Source organism: Sciurus vulgaris (genome assembly GCF_902686455.1).
Source record: "Sciurus vulgaris genome assembly, chromosome: 13".
Classification (NCBI taxonomy): Eukaryota; Metazoa; Chordata; class Mammalia; order Rodentia; family Sciuridae; genus Sciurus; species Sciurus vulgaris.
Genome location: NC_136474.1, coordinates 47,336,711 through 47,357,411, shown reverse-complemented (window position 1 = coordinate 47,357,411; position 20,701 = coordinate 47,336,711). Strand labels below are relative to the sequence as shown.

General features: G+C 42.4%; 1 protein-coding gene across 1 annotated transcript in view; it reads right to left on the bottom strand.

Annotated features, from left to right (window-relative positions):
* Positions 1 to 20,701, bottom strand: part of COLEC12 (collectin subfamily member 12) — a 180,669-nt gene that overhangs the window by 5,778 nt on the left and 154,190 nt on the right. Inside the window, exons 4-8 of the mRNA XM_079108340.1 lie at positions 19,985 to 20,083; positions 18,187 to 19,233; positions 6,022 to 6,510; positions 4,954 to 5,090; positions 4,155 to 4,264 (exon numbers count right to left, since the gene is read on the bottom strand). Coding sequence (XP_078964466.1) covers positions 4,155 to 4,264; positions 4,954 to 5,090; positions 6,022 to 6,510; positions 18,187 to 19,233; positions 19,985 to 20,083 — 1,882 coding nt within the window. The remainder of the gene's footprint in view (positions 1 to 4,154; positions 4,265 to 4,953; positions 5,091 to 6,021; positions 6,511 to 18,186; positions 19,234 to 19,984; positions 20,084 to 20,701) is intronic.

Below are 20,701 nucleotides of genomic sequence, written 5' to 3'. Positions count from 1 at the left end.
AAAGATGGTTGGTTTATCATTTATTTTTAATGCTACGATTTGCTGATGGGTTATTTTTAAAAACCATGTCCTTCATTGGCAAAAGAAATCTTGTCACTCAAAATCATCCTTCAGTCTTTGCATTGAAATTGCACTGAGGACCTAGCCTGAGCACTGTCCCAAGCTACTGCAGAGTGCTACTCATGAGGTCCTTTTCCCTTACTGGTCCTGCTACAGTGCAGAAATAGTGAGAGATTCCGTGAGTCAGGTTTTATGTTTATAGGATACAAATCGAATTCAGGTCTATCTGTTCCCCAAGCTTTTGGCATCTATTCCATATCAGTGTTGACTTCTGTCTGTTTATTCCAGTACTGCTCTTCTTGAGCAGGTCTCAGCGTGAACAGCAGAGTGAGGCTGATGACAGAGTCTTTTATCTCTTGACTATTTCCTCTTTAACAACCACCACAAAACCCTTGAACAGTTTCAGAAGGGCCGTGTGTGTTGGGAAAAGGGCAAGAGGAAAGCTATGGCACTTAGTTCTTCTGTGGCTTGAGCAAGGGCTGGAGGGACGGCGCCAGGGCTGTCTACTTCTGGATTTCGGAAGAGTTTAAGAGGACTGGTGTTGATCCTCATTGAATGTTGAGTAGAATTCAGCCGTGAAGCCTTTGGTTCTGGGCTTTTCTTTGCTGGGAGGTTTTTAATGACTACTTCAATCTCCTTATTCGTTACTGGTTTCTTCAGGCTTTCTATTTCTTCTTGATCCATTCTTGGTAGGTTGTATATTTCTAGAAATGTCTTCATTCTTCTAAGTTATCTGATGTGTTGGTGTATACTTGTTCATAATAGTCTCCAGTGATCTCTAGATCCAGAAATCAATGCTGGTGGCAAGAGAAAGGGAGGTGGAAGGTTCTATTCTTGGAGCCCTCAGAAACAAAGAGGAGGAGGGTAAAGCTGGACCTGAATAGACGGAGAAGCATCTGGGGATAACTGGGGAAGCCATCTCTATTCCTATGCCACGACAGGATATTTTACTCTTCTTGTCTTTTCTACAAAACTCTTGTGAGACTTCAGTGAGATGCTCTGTGTGACATCTCAGTCAGGACACTGTACAATATAGAAATTCCAGATAGTATTCTACTCTGATGATATATCCATTATTGCAACTATGATACATTGATTATGACAATAATAGTAATAATAGTACCAATACTCACAGATATTTCTCAAGTCCCCCATTGTAGACACTGTACAAAATACCATATGTGTATATATATTATATATATATACACACACACATGATCATATATATATATATACACATGATCGTATATATATATATATATATATATATATGTAATTATTATTGGGTGTTAGCATTGAAAGCAGGAACAGTGGAGGATTGGAGGTGGGAATGAGAGACAGAGATTAAAGGTAAGATACAGTTATTTCTCTGTTAGTCAAGAATGCCAGAATCTTTTACAGGGAATTGAGGAGAGCTAAGTAAAAAAAAAAAAAAAAAAAAAAAAAAAAAATCCATTTCTTCCACTTTTCTCACTGCCATAGAGACAAAATAGGCCTGTATAGATTCACTAAGAAATTCATATCCATGTGAATATACATACATACATGCATATATATGTATATAGGTATACATATGTATATATGTATGTGTGTATGTGTATATATGTATACATATGTATATGTGTGTGTATATACACACACATATGTATATAAAATCTCACTGAATTTTTAAAATACTGGCCCAGATATTTTGTCAAATTCATTTTATACCTGGGGATGTTGAGATGTTGCGTGACTGAGTAACTCCCAGGGGACCCTGCAACATCAGGTCGAGGGCCTGGAACCCAGATCTCACTTGATCCAATGCACGTGCTCTCTCTCCTCTCCTTGACTGTACTGGCTCTTTCTGGCCTGTGCAGTGTTTATTATTATATGTCAAATTAAATTAGCCTTCAGTTATTGAGACCTCATACGATGTCTGCCTAATTTATTCTTGCTTTAGAATTTGATCCTGGGGATTTATACTTGTATATGTATTCCTTTGGGTGGAAAATGAGACACAGAGTCTGTGCTGTGGCTGGGGTGTAGGAGCTGGAGCTTGCAGAGGGCTCCAGGGTGGCTGTGGCTGGGGACGAGTTCCTAGTAAGGTGTCTGGTGATGTAATCCTTCTCAGGGACCAGGTACTAATGTGGGCACTCTCCTCCCAAATCACACGAGTCTTGCTGAAGCCCAGAGGAAAGGAGCAGAGCTTCACCTTGGGAGAGCTGGCAAGGACAGTATAGTTCCAGCTCAATCCATTCCATATGGGCCAATTCAGTTTTTTTCTTGGAGGAAGGCTTAAGATTGAATTTCTTAGTGAGTCTAACCCAGACCTTTTTTCCATTCATGCCAGTGAGAAAAGTGTAGGAGATGGATTTTTTTTCTTAGCTCTCTTCAAGTCCCTTAAAATATCCTGGCTCTCAGCTGTCAAAAAAAAAAAAAAAAAAAGATTTGTCTTTTCCGCTAATAACCTCTGCTTCCCATTCCCACCTGCGAGCCTCCATGGCTCCGGTTTTAGATGCCAACACCCACAACTGTTTTAAGTCTCTAGAAGCTCATCCCTGCTATTCTGGGTGCTCCTGCTGGGGTGCCAGGGAACTCTGGAGTGCCAGAGTATGCCTGGGAACAGCTTCCTCTCCCCAAGGACAGGTGCAGAAGAGCAGACAGAGAATGTGGCAGGTGCAGATATCCACTTGCCCTCGTGGGTAGTGTGAGGTTCACCTCTAGGGCAGACCTAAACTCTTCAAATGTCCCATCTCAATATTTGGTCCCTTTTTCTTCTTTTAGGAAATGACCTGATTCTGGTGTCCAGAAGCATCCTGAAATCATGTTCTTCATGTGAAGAATTTAAAAGTACAAAGTCACCTGTCTACCCATGAGCATGCCTGTAAACATGCAGAGGCATTTTAAAAACTCTATCTGGTTTCTCCATCACCTCTGACCCCACTGCCACTCCTCCAATACAGGTCTGTGCCTGGATACCTGTGACACTCTAAAACCCAGACCACCCTCATCTTCTCCTCTCCTGGCCTGGAACAGCCCCAGGGGCCATGCTGCTCTTAGACGCTCTCTATGTGCTGACCTCAGGGTCTGCTGGAGCCTCTGCAGAGCCTGGCTTCTCTGTTTTCAGCAAACTAATGGTTCTCAGAGATGGATTTTTATAAGTTCGGCCTCATTTGGGACAATTAGTTGCATCTCCTCATCTAGAAGAGGCAAGGTCAGAGTAGGGAGAAGTGACATTCAAATTTGTAGAATTTAGTCATCCATAGACCCCTGGATAGGATTAGGGAGGGAGCTGACACCCCTAGCTGGGTAGGAGCTGACTCTGGAGTCTTCTGTGTAACTGGGAGATGTGAGAAGGTACTACAAACTGCTTCCAGTGTTTTGCTACTTTTATAGAGCTCAGGTCACCTGGGATGTATAGGGAATCTTTAAACCTTTAGGAGATGATGACGCTGTAATGCAATTTTGCAGTGCATATAAGCTTCCCACATGTAGAGGCATCAAAAACTTGTATTTCATAATCTCACTCTGGTCAGTAGCCTCGTGGAGGTCAACGTCATCCTGAAGTCCTCAGAAACACATCTGGGATCAATACTGAAGGTGCCCAAGGTTGCTGGGCTTCATTATCCCCCTGACTGCATATAAAGAAAACACCTTGACCAGAAGTACCATACTGTGGTACTTTCATAGGTTTTTATAAGTTTCATGATTCTTTTCTTAGAAATGAAAAAACAAAAAAAACAAAAAAACAAAAACACTCCAAGAGAAGAGGGGAGGGCTGGGGTTGTAGTTCAGTGGTTTGCCTAGCAAGTGTGAGGCCCTGGGTTTGATTCTCAGCACCACATAAAAATAAATAAATAGGATAAAGGTACTGTGAAAAAAAATCTTAAAAAAAAAAGAAAAAAGAAAAGGGAAAAACCCTTTTCAATGGCATATCAAACGTCAACCACGGTTCCCCTAGTGGAAATACACACCCTGATACCAGGAGCCTGCCTTGGGGAGGAGGGCCTAGAATCTAAGTCATTAAGGAAGAAACTTAGGAAGATGGGCAAGAGGTGCCAACCCAGAACAGTACCCATCTGACCACCGAGCGGAAGCTTCCCAACACTCACTTGTAGTCCACAGGTGTCCCATCCAGCCATTTCCATTCGTTTTCATGCTCGGAGTCTGTGAGGCCGATCCAGTGGCTGTCTCTCCCCACAATCTGCTTTCTTATCCATTGCTGAAAAATAAATCAGTGTAGACAGACTACTATTTCTTGGCACAGGTGTCTGAAGGAATTTTTTGCTAACATATGGGAAAAGGGATAATCGAAAGAGGACATGTGTCAAAATGTGCACCTGGCTTCTGCTGCCCTCTTTCTGTTGCACTTGTTTTGTTCAGTTCTGTTTTGGGGGCTTTGACATTTTTCCTCTCACAAGTATTAAAATAGAAAATGCCTTCAAAGTGCCTAGCACATGGTATGGGTCTATTAAGTGGTTCCTATTGTTGTCACATGTGGACCCTACTTCCTCCTCGGCATTTTGTGCTCTCCCTGACCCCTCTGGGGCCAAATGTCCGGTCCTTCACTGCCTTCCACGCCCAGCCCTCCAGTGCTCTAGTGTCTGCCTCTCTCCACAGACTTTAAGCTTCTCTGCACTGCAACTCTCCCGACAGCCACTGGGAGGAGCTGCACATCTCCAGACTCCAGATACCCTCTCTCCCAGGTGGAAGCATGAAAAAAGACAGAATTCCAATGCTCTCAGTCCTTCCAGTCACCTGATAAAATATCTCCACAATGTAGCCGTCCATGTTTATGTTTATGTGACTATGAATTCTTGATACTTTCGAGTCCCCAGCAAGCATGCAATTTCCTGATGTAAGATATCCTTAAATTATAGTTTTCCTCCACCAAGTGTGTGGCAAACATACCTGTTCCTCTCTTGTGTTTATGAAAACGAGATGTGAAGACTTGTCTTCACAGAAAAGTTTGGCATCCTCAAAAATTTCTTTCTCCACCGAAAAATAGTAGCATTTGTCTGTGAAGTTTTTCCAGTGAGGTGGACAGCCTAGGAATCCAAAGGTTTAAAACACCTATTAAAAACACACAGAATGCACCCACCCTCTTAACTATGGTTAGGAAGCCAAAGCTGCAGCCCATGTCACTCTCAAGCCAGGAGTAGTTTGATGGTCCCTGTATGGGGATGTTCACAGACAACCTTAGAGTAAAGACTAGTCCACACACGTGGACTAGTAGAGCACATAATAGTAAAAACCACATAATCTAGGAATGTCTATGATTGGGTTTTTATTCCTCTGTGCCTGGAGTAGTCTTCACAGTGACAGAAATAACAGAAACAATGGAAAACAGGGCAGGCACAGATGTATAACATCAGTCTGGAATCATCTGGAATCTATGAACAACTGGATGTGAAAACCCAGAACTACCCCCGGCTCATAGAACAGCAAAGGTAACTTGGAGTCTCACTGGAGGAAATCAAGTGGAATGGGGGTTGTGTCACAGGTTTGGTTGCTAACCAATTACACATTTGCCAAAGGTGGAATTGTCAAGGGACCAAAGGGCACCGTGACACCTTCTTAAAAAGAAATGGAATCTGGGCATCAACACAGAAATTCCATCTGCATGCTGATGAAGTTAACTGAGGGCACTGTGTGTCCCCAGCTTGAAGAGACTAAAATGAGGACAGGATGGCAGGGAGTGGCCAGCTGCAGGTTGCCATGAAGGAAGTGTGCAGGATGCACTGGTCTTTCGAGAGCCCCACTCCTCCAAACAAACAATACTAGAGCACTGGGTGGTGGCTGGTGAGTGACCTGCCTGGGTCAAAGCCTGTTATAGCAGCAGGGGCTGTGTGTGGCCGCCACGGTACGTCACTGGTAAATAACATGGTGGGAGGGGGTGTCAGTGTGGGGATCAGTCCAGTGTGAACATGCTCACCACCAGTTCCCCAAGCCCCACTGGGAAGGAGGGCTCAGACTTACCATTGGCCTCTGGTGCCAGGGTTGGCTCATTCTGCAGGGCCAGAGGTGCTGCTGCTCCTGATGGGCCTGGGGGTCCCGGGGGGCCCTTGGGTCCTGGCATGCCTGGCACCCCTGGCAATCCTGGAAGACCCCGTGGTCCAGGCACTCCAGGTTCCCCCACAGTACCCTGCAGTCCCTGGAAGCCAGGAGGACCCTGGGGGCCAGGGAGTCCATCCTTGCCTGGTGGACCTGGGGGGCCTGGGTCCCCACTGGGTCCTTGAGGTCCAGGCTTCCCAGGGGACCCACGGGAGCCTTTGGGGCCCTGCGAGCCTTTGGAGCCTTTGCCACCACGCTCTCCAGGGGGACCAACTGGTCCTATGGGGCCTCTCTCGCCTGCAGGGCCAGGTGGACCAGGCTCCCCCTTTTCTCCTTTCTGTCCTTTGTTGCCAGTTGGACCAGGGGGGCCCTGAGATCCTCGGTCACCTTTTGGACCTCTGGGTCCAGGAGGACCTAGAATATTTAAAAAAAAAAAAAAAAAAAAAAAAAGGTGAATGACACAAACATGAAGTCCCTTGTGAGTTTCAGCATATGAAGAATTTGTCTTCTTATACAATCCTAAATTTAAAAAAAATCTAACTAAATATATACATTCAGGAATGCTTATTTGATTGTTTTACTATTGTTGGGTATAGTTGTAGGCTAAATTGTCTCCCCCCTCCCAAATTCATATTGAAGTCATAATCTCCAGTACCTAAGGTTGTGACTGTAATTGAAGACAGGACTTTAAAAAGGTAATTGAGTTTTATGCAGGGTGAGAGATAGGGGTTCAATTTCAATCTACTACATATGGATTTCCAGTTTTCCCAGCACCATTTGTTGAAGAGGCTATCTTTTCTACAATGTGTGTTTATAGCGCCTTTGTTTAGTATGAGATAACTATTTATGTGGGTTTGTCTTTGTGTCTTCTATTCTGTTCCAGTGGTCTTCAAGTCCGTTTTTGTGCCAATACCATGCTGTTTTTGTTTCTATAGCTCTGTAGTATAATTTAAGATCTGGTATTATGATGCCTTCTGTTTCCTTTTCTTGCTAAGGATTATTTAGCTACTCTGGGTCTCTTATTTTTCTGAATGAATTTCATGACTTTTTTCTATTTCTATGAAGAACATCATTGGAATTTTAAGAAGAATTGCATTAAATATGTATAGAGCTTTTGGTAGTATGGCCATTTTGACAATATTAATCCAAAAGCATGGGAGATCTTTCCAAGGGACCTTGCGCCTACTAGAAGAAAAAGTTGGCCCAAATCTCCATCATGTCAGTTCAGGAACCAACTTCCTCAATAAAATTCTTAAAGCACAAGAAGTAAAACCAAGAATCAATAAATGGAATGGTATCAAACTAAAAAACTTCTTAGGAATAAAGGAAACAATTAAGAGCCTGAATAGAGAGCCTATAGATTGGGAGAAATCTTTACCACACACAACTCAGATAGAGTGTTAATCTCAAAAATATATAAAGAACTCAAAAACGTAATGCCAGAAAAATAACCCAATCAATAAATGGGCAAAGGAACTGAACAGGCACTTCACAGCAGAAAAAATATAAATGGTCAAAAAAATATGAAAAAATATTCAACATCTCTAGCAATTAGAGAAATGCAAATTAAAACTACGTTGAGATTCCATCTCACTTCAGTCAGAATGGCAATTATTAAGAATACAAATAACAGTAAATGTTGGCCAGGCTGTGGGGAAAAAGGGACACTCATACATTGCTAGTGGGACTGCAAATTGGTGCAACCACTCTGGAAAGAAGTATGGAGATTCCTTAGAGAACTTGAATAGAACCATCATTTGACCCAGCTATCCCACTCCTTGGTTTATACTCAAAGGACTTAAAATCAGCAAACTATAGTGATACAGCCACATCAATGTTTATAGCAGCTCAGTTCACAATAGTCAAGCTATGGAGACAACTTAGGTGCTTTTCAACAGATGAATGAATAAAGAAAATGTTACACACACACACACACACACACACACACACACACAATGTACTATTCCTCAGCCATAAAGAACAATGAAATTATGGTATTTGCTGGTAAATGAATGGGACTGAAGAATATCATGCTAAGCGAATTAAGCCAATCCCAAAACACAAAGGTTGAATGTTCTGTCTGACATGTGGATGCCAACCACAACAAGGGAGGGTAGGGAGGAGAAGAATAGAAGTTCATTGGATTAGACAAAGGGGATTTAAGGGAAAGGAGAGGGGAGGGTAATAGGAAAGACAGTAGAATGAATCAGACATAACTTTCCTTGCTCATATGTGAATACATGACCAGTATAATTCCACATTATGTACAACCACAAGAATGGGATCCTAATTGGAATGGGTTGTATTCTCTATATGTATAATATGTCAAAATACACTCTATTGTCATGTATATTTAAAAACAACAAATTTTTAAAAAGGAAATTAAGTTAAAATCAGGTTATTTGAGTAGGCCCTCAACCACTCTGTGTCCTTAAAAGAGATGAGGACACAGACGCACATAAAGGGGAGACCAAGTGAGAACACAGGGAGAAGCTGTCCATTTGCAAGCAAAGGAGAGAGGCCATGGAAGAAACCAGCCATGCCAAGACCTCGATGTCACCCTTGTAGCCTCCAGAATTGTGAGGAAACAAATTTCTGTTGTTTAAGTCACCCAGTCTGTGGTACTATGTTATAGCAGCCTGAGTAAATCAATGCAACTTAGATTCATGACTGGCTTTTGTTTTTGTTTAGTACGCTCACCCTTCGGTTCCAAGTATTCAGAATGTATCTTAATGATGCACAACTTTTTAGTACCCCACTGATGGGTTCCATGTTGTCATTGTCCATAGTGGGTTTGTCCCCAGCAGAAATGTTGTATAGGTTGAGATCAGGATTCCCTTCTCTTTCTTCCTCTTCTTTTCACTAATTTCACAAATATTTAGGAGTGACTTATAATATGACAAGCACCATGCAAGGTGTTGTGTGACAGAGGGAAATGTGACCAACAATCATGATCAAGTGTTGAAAGGTACTGACCTGATAATTCCCTCATCACCACCAAGCCCTGGCCTCTTCCTCTCTGTTGCACTCCATCTTGCATTCCCATCCCCCCTAACATCCCCTCTAACACTGCTGTCCCTAGAGCATGAGGACTAGCTCAGAGGGATGGGAGGTCATTGTGGGAAAGCGAGGTGGGGCTTCACTGCCAATTGTAGGCAGGTGCCCAAACTCTGGGCTGTTTTAAGTCTAACAATGCAAATAGAGGAATAAATCAGGTGGTCCATCTAAAAAAGCCTCTTGCCTATCATCCATCCCCAAAAGAAGCTCACTTCGCACAGGATTGTTCTGAATTTTGGGGGAGTAACAGGACTTCACCCATATATTCCACAATCAGGATTTACATAATGAATGACAGTTGTCAAGGAACTTTCAAATAATCATGTTACCTGTCTTTCACCTATGACATTTTATTCCCATAGCAAAGGTGATGATGGATATGACCAGAGACACCAAGATGTTTGTTCAAAGTTACTTAGATACTAGCAACAAATAAGACATGGACAATCATGATGTAGTAGTGGAGCTAGGACATGAATTCAGGTCTTCATTGAACTGAATGTATCTAGGAGGACACCATTATCAAAATAGTCTACTGGTATCCCCCCAGAAGCTCTTGTTAATACAAGAATATTTGGAGATAAAGTTGTTGGATTATGGGAACTGTTACCTAATCAGTCCATCCTAGTTTGAACCAAATGACTAGGAGGTAACTTTAGGTTACCATGAGCTCAGCAGTTTTCCTCCATTGGGCTCTTCTCCTCATGATGTGCTGCCTCAACTTAGGCCCCGAGCAATGGAGTTGGCTGTCTATGACTGAGACCTCTGTAACTGTGAGCCCCAAATAAAATTTTCCTCCTCTGGGTTGTTTTTGTCAGGTATCTTGGTCACAGTGATGAAAAAGCTGATGAAATCAGTTTCTGAGATCTCATAATTCTTCATGAATAAATAAAAGAGGCCTCCATTTTTCTGCAAAAGCAGAAGTGCTAGGAGAGGAAGGACTGGTAGCCCTCCTGCCCACCCAAGTTTCTTTACCCCTCCTGCTCCCCAGTGCCCACTCCCTAACTGAGGACATAACTGTGAGGCAGCCCTTCCCACCTGGGAAGAACAATCTCCTTCTGCCCACCTGGATGAATATTCACTGTCCCCTGTGCCATCCATGGCCTAAGGCCCACCCATTCATCTCTGTGCTCCCTTAGCAGGAATGTGGGCTCTGGACTTTGCTTTCCCTATTCAAGGCTATCCTAGAGATTGCTTGAGGATTTATTGGCAGGACCCTCTTCCAGGCTGTAAAGAGAGTTGGTGCTAATGGTGAGGCTTCAGACCGGCTTCAATGCATACCTTCTAGCATTATCTGCTCTGTAATGGAGATGTTAGGAGAACAGGGCTGAAGTGCCTGCTCCCTGAACCCACCTCACTGACCTCTGTTGGCTCCTCCCTATCCTCAGCTCTCCTGGGCTACGAGTTGTTAACTTCTCTTTGCTTGTCAGATGGTTCATTTACTCTGGAATGGTCCCCACACCTCTCTTAGCCTGGTACCTACCACTGAATATCTTATCTCTATGCTGTTTTCATTCTCCTTCCATCAGTCCTCTCGTCCTCCACACCATCACTGCCCTCTCTGATATTCCAGCCATGACCCCAGCCATGACCCCTCTTTCTTTATGGTAGATTTTTACAGTAGCCTCTTAGCTGGTCTTCCTACCTGATTCCTCTCCATTCACTGCACTCTGCCTCTTGTCTTCCTTAAGCCCAGCTCTGAGCCCCGTTTTCTCAGGAATGGTCAGTCCCAACTGGACCATCTGACATCAAGGCTATTCATGGTTTCCTCTGCATATTCACACTTCTCTTCCCTTAGCATGCCCTCTGCCTGTATCCATCTGAAATTCCTGCTCAACCAACATGTCATTTTCCCAGGTCACTCCAAATAGAAATTTCCCTCCTCTTTCAGTCCTCGTTTGTCCTACTGGAGACCCTCCCCCACCTCGCACCTCACCCTGTCTATCAAATGCATGTGCATCACTGTTCAAAGGGCAGAGCTCTAATACTAACATTTTGGACCATGTGAAAGATCAGAAAGGAGAGATTTTTGAGGAATGGTGACCTAACTCTTGCCCTGCCCCTTATTCCAAAAGATAACTCTCTACCTCATGTATGTTTTGGGTGGACCCTGGCTGCCATTATGGGCTACTGTGGGGAGAATCTGTCTTTCCTGACTCCACTGACACTTAAGAACTGATCCACTGAGTCTCCTTGTCTGCAATCCAAGGTTTTTTCTTTATATCCTGGGGAAGCTCATTGAACAGCCTAAGTCATTTAAGAAAGACAGGGAAGGTGGACTTTTTCTTTTCTTTTTTCTTTCTTTTTTTTTTTTCTGTCAGCCATTACTCCTTTAAGTAAGTTAATTCTTTGTGTAGTTCCAAGTATTAATAGTGAGGAAAGTGGCATGTATGTGTTCCCCCATAATGGCTACAGCATTTCAGAAAGGTCTACTGAAAAACTGCTGCTGATGAGCCAAAACCAACGAACAAAAAGAAAAACAAAACTTTTCAACTAATTCCCTTTCATTTCATAGATATAAAGATGCTAGTTTTGCCTTTGATAAAAATCTGAAATCCTACTTGTGATGGATTTTCCATCTGGATTAGTATAAAAGCCCATTTTTTTTCACATAAAGCATCAAAAATATTCATGATAAACAGGATCTCTCTCTCTCTCTCTCTTAATAAGCTAAAGCTTAGTATTCATGGCTTTGGATAGTTCAGCAAGTGCACAGTTGTTGATCTCTTCCTCCACAGTTGTTCCAGCCTTGGGAAAACCATGAGGAAGAGGGTACCCTGCCCTCAGATGCTAGGTTGTGAGAACACAGATAAGGGGATTCACATGTCTTGCTCACTGACTCAGGCTAGACATTTGATTTTTTTCCTTTTAAATAATCATTGAGAAAAGGAGCTAAAACCATTTTAAAAGTCAGCACTGGATCCTCATAAGAACAGATCACTAATGCTGGGTACATTTTCCCATAGAACCTGCGATGTTGATATCACTTGTTAGTATCTGGATGTTTCAGGCTTTTAGGTCTTCCTTGAATCTATGATCAGGCAGCTGTTAAAGTGAAAATAAAACGAAATAAAATATAAGACCCCAAGAATGAAATGATAAGAGTATTTATGAGCTCGGGCAGTAACAACTTGAATTCTGAATCGAGAAAATAGCAACACCGCCTGCAGTGGCTGATGTGATGGCCCACGAGGACGCACCGCTGAGCTCTGCTTTCAAATTGGCGAGGACAAAACTAAAAGTCAAGACCAGGCTACCCCTGCCCACCAACTCCAAAAATACCTAAAAACAACCATAACAGGACAGCCCTGTGTTTGCAACGCCAGCAAAACCTCCACCTCCTGTTCCCCAGACTCCAGAGCTATGGGAACTTTGCAAACTTGATCCTTAGGCAGTTCAAACTGGATGAAAGGCAAATCACTGTGGCTTTCCTGCCTTGGCAATCAAACTGCAGGCCTTGAGAAGTGCCCAGCCCTACATCCTACACCAGAAACAGGTTTCAAATCTGTCTTCCAACAAATCTGTTGGTGCTTAACAGAAAGTAGAGAAACTGCTTTAATTCTTTTTGCCACCCAAAATCTTGGAGCCTTGATGTTAAGAACCTCCAGTGGTAAGGGTGGGAGACAGACAAGGTAGAAAGAAAACAGTGATGTCATCTGATGCATTTTTCTTCAAATTAAAAAATCTACTTCGAATGCAATTAATCAAACATTTATTGAACACCTATATGTTTGTTGCTATAGCAAAATACCTGCGATAATTAATATAAAAAGAGGAAAGGTTTATTTTGGCTTACAATTTCACAGGTTTCAGTCCATGACCTATTGGTTTCATTGCTTTGGGTAAAGCCACTAGGCAAGGGAAACATGAGGGCTGGGAAGAAATGGTGGAGCCAACTATTGACCTCATGACCACCAAATTTTTTTTTTTTTTTTTTTCGGTACTGGGAATTGAACCCAGGGCCTTGTGATTGCGAGGCAAACACTCTATCAACTGAGCTATATCCCCAGCCCTACCTCATGAACAGAACATGAAGACAGGAAGAGACTGGTGTTCCAGTCCCTTGAGGGCACACCCCTAATGACCTAAAGACCAGGAGGCCACACTTCTTGAAAGTTCTATCATCTTTCAATAGTACCAAGCTAAGCACCAAGACTTTAATACATGGGTCTTTTGGGGACTTTCCAGATCTAATTTATAGCATCCTGTAACACTGCTTCAGTGAGATAAAAAAGAATATACACATTTTTGAAATTTAAGATATTACTTGGCAACCATTTTGAAGAATAACTTGATTCTTGACCCCAAGCTTAAGAAAGTTATCTTTGGAAAGTCAGGAAAGCTCCTAGTTCACAGAGAGGGTGTATTTAAACCATTGTTTCTTACTAACTGGCCATAGCCAGCTTCGGTCTTCCCCTGGTTCTTCTCAAGGATCCCTAGAGATGAAGTCTTGCCTAGGACATGCGGAACAAGGGTCCACACCCTTGGATATGGGAGACACCAAGGCCCCCTACCCAATATTCCTTGCACTTTGCTTTGGTCCCTGTCCTTCTAGCCTTCCTACGTATCTTTCAAGACTCAGCTCAACTGTCAATGCTTACTGAAGCCTTAACTGACTGCACTTTTGAAAATAAACTCTCTGTCATTTCAATCTCCCCAAACACGCTGTCCCTCCTCTTGAGTCAGTACAAGGCACGAAGGGTTTGGGAATGGGTTTGCCATTTGACAGCTGTTTGACCTCGGCTAAGTTACTTGGGCTCTCTGTGCCTCAGTTACCTGCAAATGGGGAAAAGCTAATAATTCCCACCTTAAAGAGATGCAACCATAAAAGTAGACAATTTGTCAAGCAGTGTGATTGGCATATTACAAAGACCCTGTAAATGTGGACCGAACAAAACAAATGTAGACAGCACTTGAGTTTGATTTATCTCCAGGATGGGACGCTGGAAGCCAGCAGAATCAGCCTTAACCCAATCTGCATGATTTTATTCCTTAAGCACCTGAACCTGTGTTTTGTTTTCCACTAAAACATATTGGCTGCAGCTATAGCAGGTGAGAAATCTTTAATTTTTTGTAGTGCTAGGGATCAAACTCAGGGCCTCTGACATGCTAGGCAAGTGCTCTACCACTGAACTCCATCCCTAGTTCCAAAAAGGAAAGTTTTAAAAGGAACGGAACTTGTCCACTCCAGGGTGTTATGCTAACCCCAGACTCAGCACGGCACTCAGTACTTTATATGGTCTTCCTGAGTCCTTGAAACCCTAAAAGGCACACAAAGAAGAGGAAACTGAGACACAGAGAGAATGAGGAACTTGGTACCCAAACCCAGTTCTGACTGATGTCTTACCCATTAAACCTTATCAGAAGAACAGAGACGGAAATGCTGGGTTGTGCAAAGGATGCACACATACTTAGGGTAAAACTGGGTGGGTTAGGCTCAGTGGCATACACCTATAATTCCAGCAACTCAGGAGGCTGAGGCTGGAGGATCAAAAGTTTGAGGCCAAGCCTTGGCAACTTAGCAAGGTCCTCAGCAACTTAACAAAACTCTGTCTCCAAATAATAACTAAAAAGGGTTGGGATGTGGCTCAATGGTTAAACACTCCTAGGTTCAACCCCCAGTAACAAAAAACAACGAAAAGTCCCAAAAATCTTTATATTATTTGTAAAAGCAATAAAAAGGTTTCTTAATGTTTTTTGGTTTACTGACATAGAGATAACTGTTGTCAGGCTTCAACCTGCTACTGACCACTGATTTCCAGCTATCATCTGGCTTCGGATACTTCCTTCCTTGTTTCTTCATCCCTAGCACCTTTCCTCTTTCTGCACATGCACAGCTCATCTCTGAGGATGAGGAAAAGATGGATAAAACAGGGTGAAGCAGGATGGATTAGCACTGGCTCGTGTGGGCTTTCCCTCTGCAAGATTCAAAAATATTCTGATGCTTTCCAGGAAATTCTGACTGACTTGCCCTTAATGAAGCCCTGAGCTTATAGTTCAGCTGCCTAAAACAGCCGTCTCATTAAGTGCAGGCTGAAGCCACTCGGAACATTCCTGTGCACGCCTCACCTTGGAGAGGGCATGGCCAGAGAAACCAGTCAGGACCTCTTAAAACAAAGCCCGAGTGGGAGTCCTTGCCAGGTTAAGGGCAGGGCAGCCTTTAATCTACCTCCAAACTTGTCTTGAAATGAAGGTCTACTTCTCCCATCTCCACTGCTACCATTCCAAATCACCCACAACTGGTCCACACTCCGAGTGGACCCTGCTTCCACACTTCCCCCATAATCTCTTCCCCCACCACCCAGAATGAACTTTGAAAAATATCAATCAGATCATGTCAACATCTTGTTTAAACTCTCCGCCTCACATTGAGAATAAAATCCCAACTCCCAGACTTTATAGGCTGGGGTGGCCAAGGAGCACCCACGTTCGGTGACTACCCTTGGGCTTAACGGTGTAAGGCTGCCTAGGTTAAATCCTGTTTAACTGCTTATCATTTGTGTAAATTTGAGCAGGTTACTTAAACCTCTTTAAGCCTTGATTTCTTTATTCACAAACTGGCAACATCGTAAGTACCCGTTTCACAGAGTTGTCCTCAGGAGGCACAGGCACGGTTTGTGAAAAGCACTCTGCACGCTCTCACAAGATTAGCTGATAAAGTGAATCATAACCATGGAAATGACAACTCACTCAAATAACCAGGGTCTAATCTTCAACGGTGAGCATTTCATACACTTTGCTGACCAGTCACACTGTCTGTAAACTAAATATGTCAGAAATGTCCTTGCAGAAGACAAGCTAACAATTAAGCTAATAAAATCATTCAACCATGGAATTAATAGTTAGAAAACATCCAGAACACCCTGGTAGGGTTGTCTGAGATATCACAATTAGAAGGGACATTGAGACAGTTCTTAGTTTAGAAGGATGCCCATCAGCTGCCAACTGCCCTTGTTCTGAATTTTGGATAAGAAAAAATAGAAAAGCCCAAGCATTGAAAAACTTCCTTATCTATCCTTTGAAGGCCCACTTCTCCTTCAGCGAATGACTTATACCTGTCACGTTCCCGATTTAAAATTGCCCAGTCCCTCCAGAGTTGCGGCACTCACATTGCTCAGGGAAGTCACTTTTTTTTTTTAAGGTGATGATTGTTATAAAGAACATTCTATAAAACGAAAAAATCTTCTTCTAACAAACAACTATTAATCTTTCACTTTCAAGAGCTCCTCATATACCTTTCAAATCACTGCGGATGGCTTCCCTGTCCCCCACTAAGCAGGTCCTGCAGGTCCTCAATACTTCCTCACAAAGTTTCTAGATCCTCTCATCCAGGTCCCATTTTTCTGAGCATGCTGGGCTTGTGACTGTCCCTCTTAAAGGGGGCCCCCAAAGTAAACACTATCAACCAGGCCTATTTAACACAGTGAGATATCATCTTCCTCATTTTGGAGATGTTTTTATTAATACAGTAAAAAGTCATATTCATTTCCCCAGGAGACACATTTAATTGCTTCCTGTCAACTAAATCCTCTCAGGGCTTTTGGTGTACACTTCCTCTAAGCCACACACCCCCATCAACTTGTGTCTGCTTGGTCTCATCCACCTCTGAGCAGATCTTCCATGTGTCCCCTATCTATGTCACTTCGTTGGCATCATTGTTACTATTCCAACCTCCCAAATCATCTCCAATATGATTCTATCATCCATGAACTAGTGTATAGTTTTGTATCACATAAATATTGGATTATGAGGTCATCCACTGACAAAGCTGCTGAACAGGGTCCTGACATCTGTCATCCAGACCTGCCTCCAGACCACTCCTTCAGGTTTGGTCACTTCACTGATGTGGTAGATACTCTCTAGGGGACCCTTCAGTGACTCATGCCATTGGGTAATCCTTTCACCTTGAGCATGGAACCTGAGACTTGCTTCTAATCCACAGACTATGGCAAAGGTGATGAGATATCACTCCCTTGATGAGGCTACTCTATTTAAGGCTCCATCTTAGCAGAGTGGAGTGAGACTCCCTTGCTGACCCTGAAGCAGTCGTGATATTATGAGACAGACAGATGGCGAAGAACCGTGGGTGCTCCCTCACTGCTGAGGGCAGTCACCAGATGAGTCAGAAAGAGACCGGAAAGCTCAATCTTACTCCAGAAGATGAGTTATTCTAAGAACTCAAGGGAACATGGAAATGGATCTCTCCCCAGTCCAGCTTCTGATGGAACCACAGTCCCTCAATTAACCAGGACTTTCAGTTTATATCGATGACCTGGATGACAGTAAAACTCAGATTTTAAACAGAAGTCAAACCTTTCCCATCCTCCACGGCCTTACAGTTATTGCAACGACCAACCACCCGACTGCTCATGATATTTGGAAACAGGAACCCCTTAATGGTAGCTGTGTGATCTTAAAGAATTAATCTTTCTTTCAGAGAAGCTCCATTTATACTGGTATTGAAATAGTTCAGGTACTGAGAAAATCCAAATTAACCAATCTTCCATCAATAACTAATTGATGGAATGTCTTTAGTTATACTTCTTTTCTAGATGTGGGACTTAATTCCCTTTCCCCTGAGTGTGGGCTGAACCTAGTGACTTATTTCTAAAGAACAGAATATGGTACAAGTGATAGTGTGTGGCTTCTGAGGCTTGGTCATAAACAGCACTGTGGCTTCCGTCTTGCTTTCTCTCTTGGATCACTTCCTCTGAAGGCAACCAGCTGCCATGTTATAAAGACACTTGAGCAATTTCCCATGGTGAGGCCTCCTGTCAAAAGCCACGTGAATGAGCCTATTGGAAGCAGACTCTCCAGCCCGTCAAGTCTTCAAGTGACTGCAGACCTAACTAACACCTTAACCATGACCTCATGAAAGATAGTCAGGGTCAACCTGCTAAGCTGTTCCTGAATTCCTTATTTACAGAAACTATGAAATAAGAAATACTTATTATTTTAAATTGCCAAGTTTCAGGGTAATTTGTTATGAGCAATAAGTTACTAATACAAATCCAAATAAAAATCTGTACTTACCTTGTAGTATCGTAAAATTCTTGATGAGCTGACCATGCTTGGAGTCCACCAGCTTCATTTCTTCCATAATCACTGATAAGTTGGCCACTTCAGTATCTAACCTTGACCTCATCATATCTTGTTGCATCCTGAGGGAAACAGAATCCAAACGGATATTGGCCAGTGTATTATTCAAGGAGGTCAGGTCATCCGTGTGTTTGGTTAGTGTATCTGTGCAAGTGGTCCTGACTTCATTCAGATTGCTGGTCAGCGTCCTCAGGTGGTGAGCTGTGTAGCTGATATTACTAATGATGTTCACAATATCTGTCTCAAAGAGCTGGAAGCGTTCCTCAAGTTGGCTGAACTTGATGGCTGTTCTATTTTCTGCATCCTTATGTAAGTCCTGAAGATCTTTCAGGTTCTGCTCGTTGGCTTGTGAGATAGTGGTGATGTTGTCCATCTGACCTGTGAATGAGTTGAGCTGGCTGTTCATATCCTCCAGGGTGTCATTGTTGGCTTTGGCCAAGGCAGAGTTGTTGGCAGCCAGCGTCTGCAAGCTCTGTACTTTCTCTTTCAACCAATCGGTGTCCTTCTTGGCTTGAAGGAAAACCTGCTGCAGATTTTGGAAGTCATTCTTGATTCGCTGGATAGCTTGGCTTGTGTCATCCACAGACCGCTGCAGATTAGTAATGAGGTTCCTCTGCTGTACCTGGGTCAGGTTCAAGTTGTTGAGGTTCATAATGACCACGTTATGAGAATACATTTGATTCTGCAGATTGCCCTGGAGCACACTGGTATCTTGTTGCAGATTGGTGACATAGCCGTTATATGCCTGGAGGGTTTTGTTTACAGTGGTGATAAGGAAAGAATTATTTTCCAGAGTTTCTTTCAGTTGACTCTGCCTGTCCACCAGCGCGTCCCCGCTCGCCTGTAACTTCTCCAGCGTATCTTTGTTCTTACTGGTTTTTTCTGTAATCTCATGAAGTTGTTGACGAAGATCTAGAATATCTGATCTGAAGGTGGAAAGTTCTGAGTTGGTGCTCAGAGCTTTCTTCCCAGTTTGGTCCCCTGGAAAAAGAAATGTTTGCTTCTTAGACTGGTGGTACAGAGAAATGTTGGGGCAAGGTCAGTGATCCCAAAGACACTTAAATAGTATGGACAATATAAAATTTGTGGTATACACAGACTTCTGTGCATTAGTAAAAATCCACATACTGATTAAAACTGGGTCCTAGGGAATCAGCACTGGTGCTCAGCACTTTGACCAATAAACTTGGGTGAAATTTTTTCTCAAAGAGAGGAAGAATTGACCAGATTCTAGGACAATGGGCAGGGTATTCTTAGAAGGAAATAACCTTTTAAATTACCACGAGTACTGTTTTTAATTAAACCAAAAATCAAGGAACAAAATAGATGGGAAATTTTTTAGAGAATTTTATTTTGTAAATTAACTTTTATAATTCTACACAGTTTAAAACATTTCAAATAGGAATTTAATAAGCATTTTCCCCAACAATTTTTAATAAAGGGTATTTGTGGTTCATTTTAGTTAGGATGGATCTTCAGATCTAATTTGGCACATAGGAATTTGGGGGGCAGGATTCAACCCTCACGTTGGTAATTGTCATTTTACAAATGAAAAGTCTTTGAATGAAATCATGATGGCAAACTCAACATATAACATGCAAAAAAATCCTATCCATCTGGGAATTTTCTAGAAAGGGAATATTCTAGCAGCACCATTCTAAAAAGTTTTCATTGTTCATATAAAGTAGAGAGAGCAGGTGCAACTGGATGGGTCATGCATCTTTCAGGTTACCTAGTTTTTTCAGGTCACTTTCCACTGCTGTGAGCTTGTCATCATAGGTTTGGCGAGATGTCTCCATGCCACCTGTCACATTGTCCATTTTCTCTACAACTAAGATTTAGGAAACAATGCATTAGTACACATACCCACTCATACTTATTTTTTAGTTTCAAGACAACAATTCATAATATAACAAAGGAAACAGAATGGGGGAAAAGTATAATTGAAATAAAATATGAGGAAAGCTATTATTCTTTTAGAAAATAAGTTGCTTGTCAAAAAACCCAGTGGAATAGATCATTTGGTTGAGAATTGTACATTCTCAACTATTATTATGATTCTGCCATGACTTGGAAGCTTCAGATATTGGAACTAATTTTTAAAAAATTTATAAATTAAAGAAGTCTTTATTCTGTATTATTTCCTATGTTAATTTCCATTTCATGCAGGAATAAAATGCTAAGATCACTTACAAAATTCATCACTCACCAGCCTCCCTAAAATTCCTGGCAGGTGGAACTGACTTACCTAGGAAGAGATCCATTGGCAAAGAACCCCTAGCTCAAGTCTGCATACAAAGTCATTTGAGAAGGGACAAAATGTCAAGAGGACCTGCCATTTTCACATGGGCTATACCACTGAGGTCTGAAAATCTACTTTGCATTAGTGAAAATCAAATCCGTAGTTTATCAATCCCCAAGTAGATGCCTGAGAGTTGTTTCTAAACAG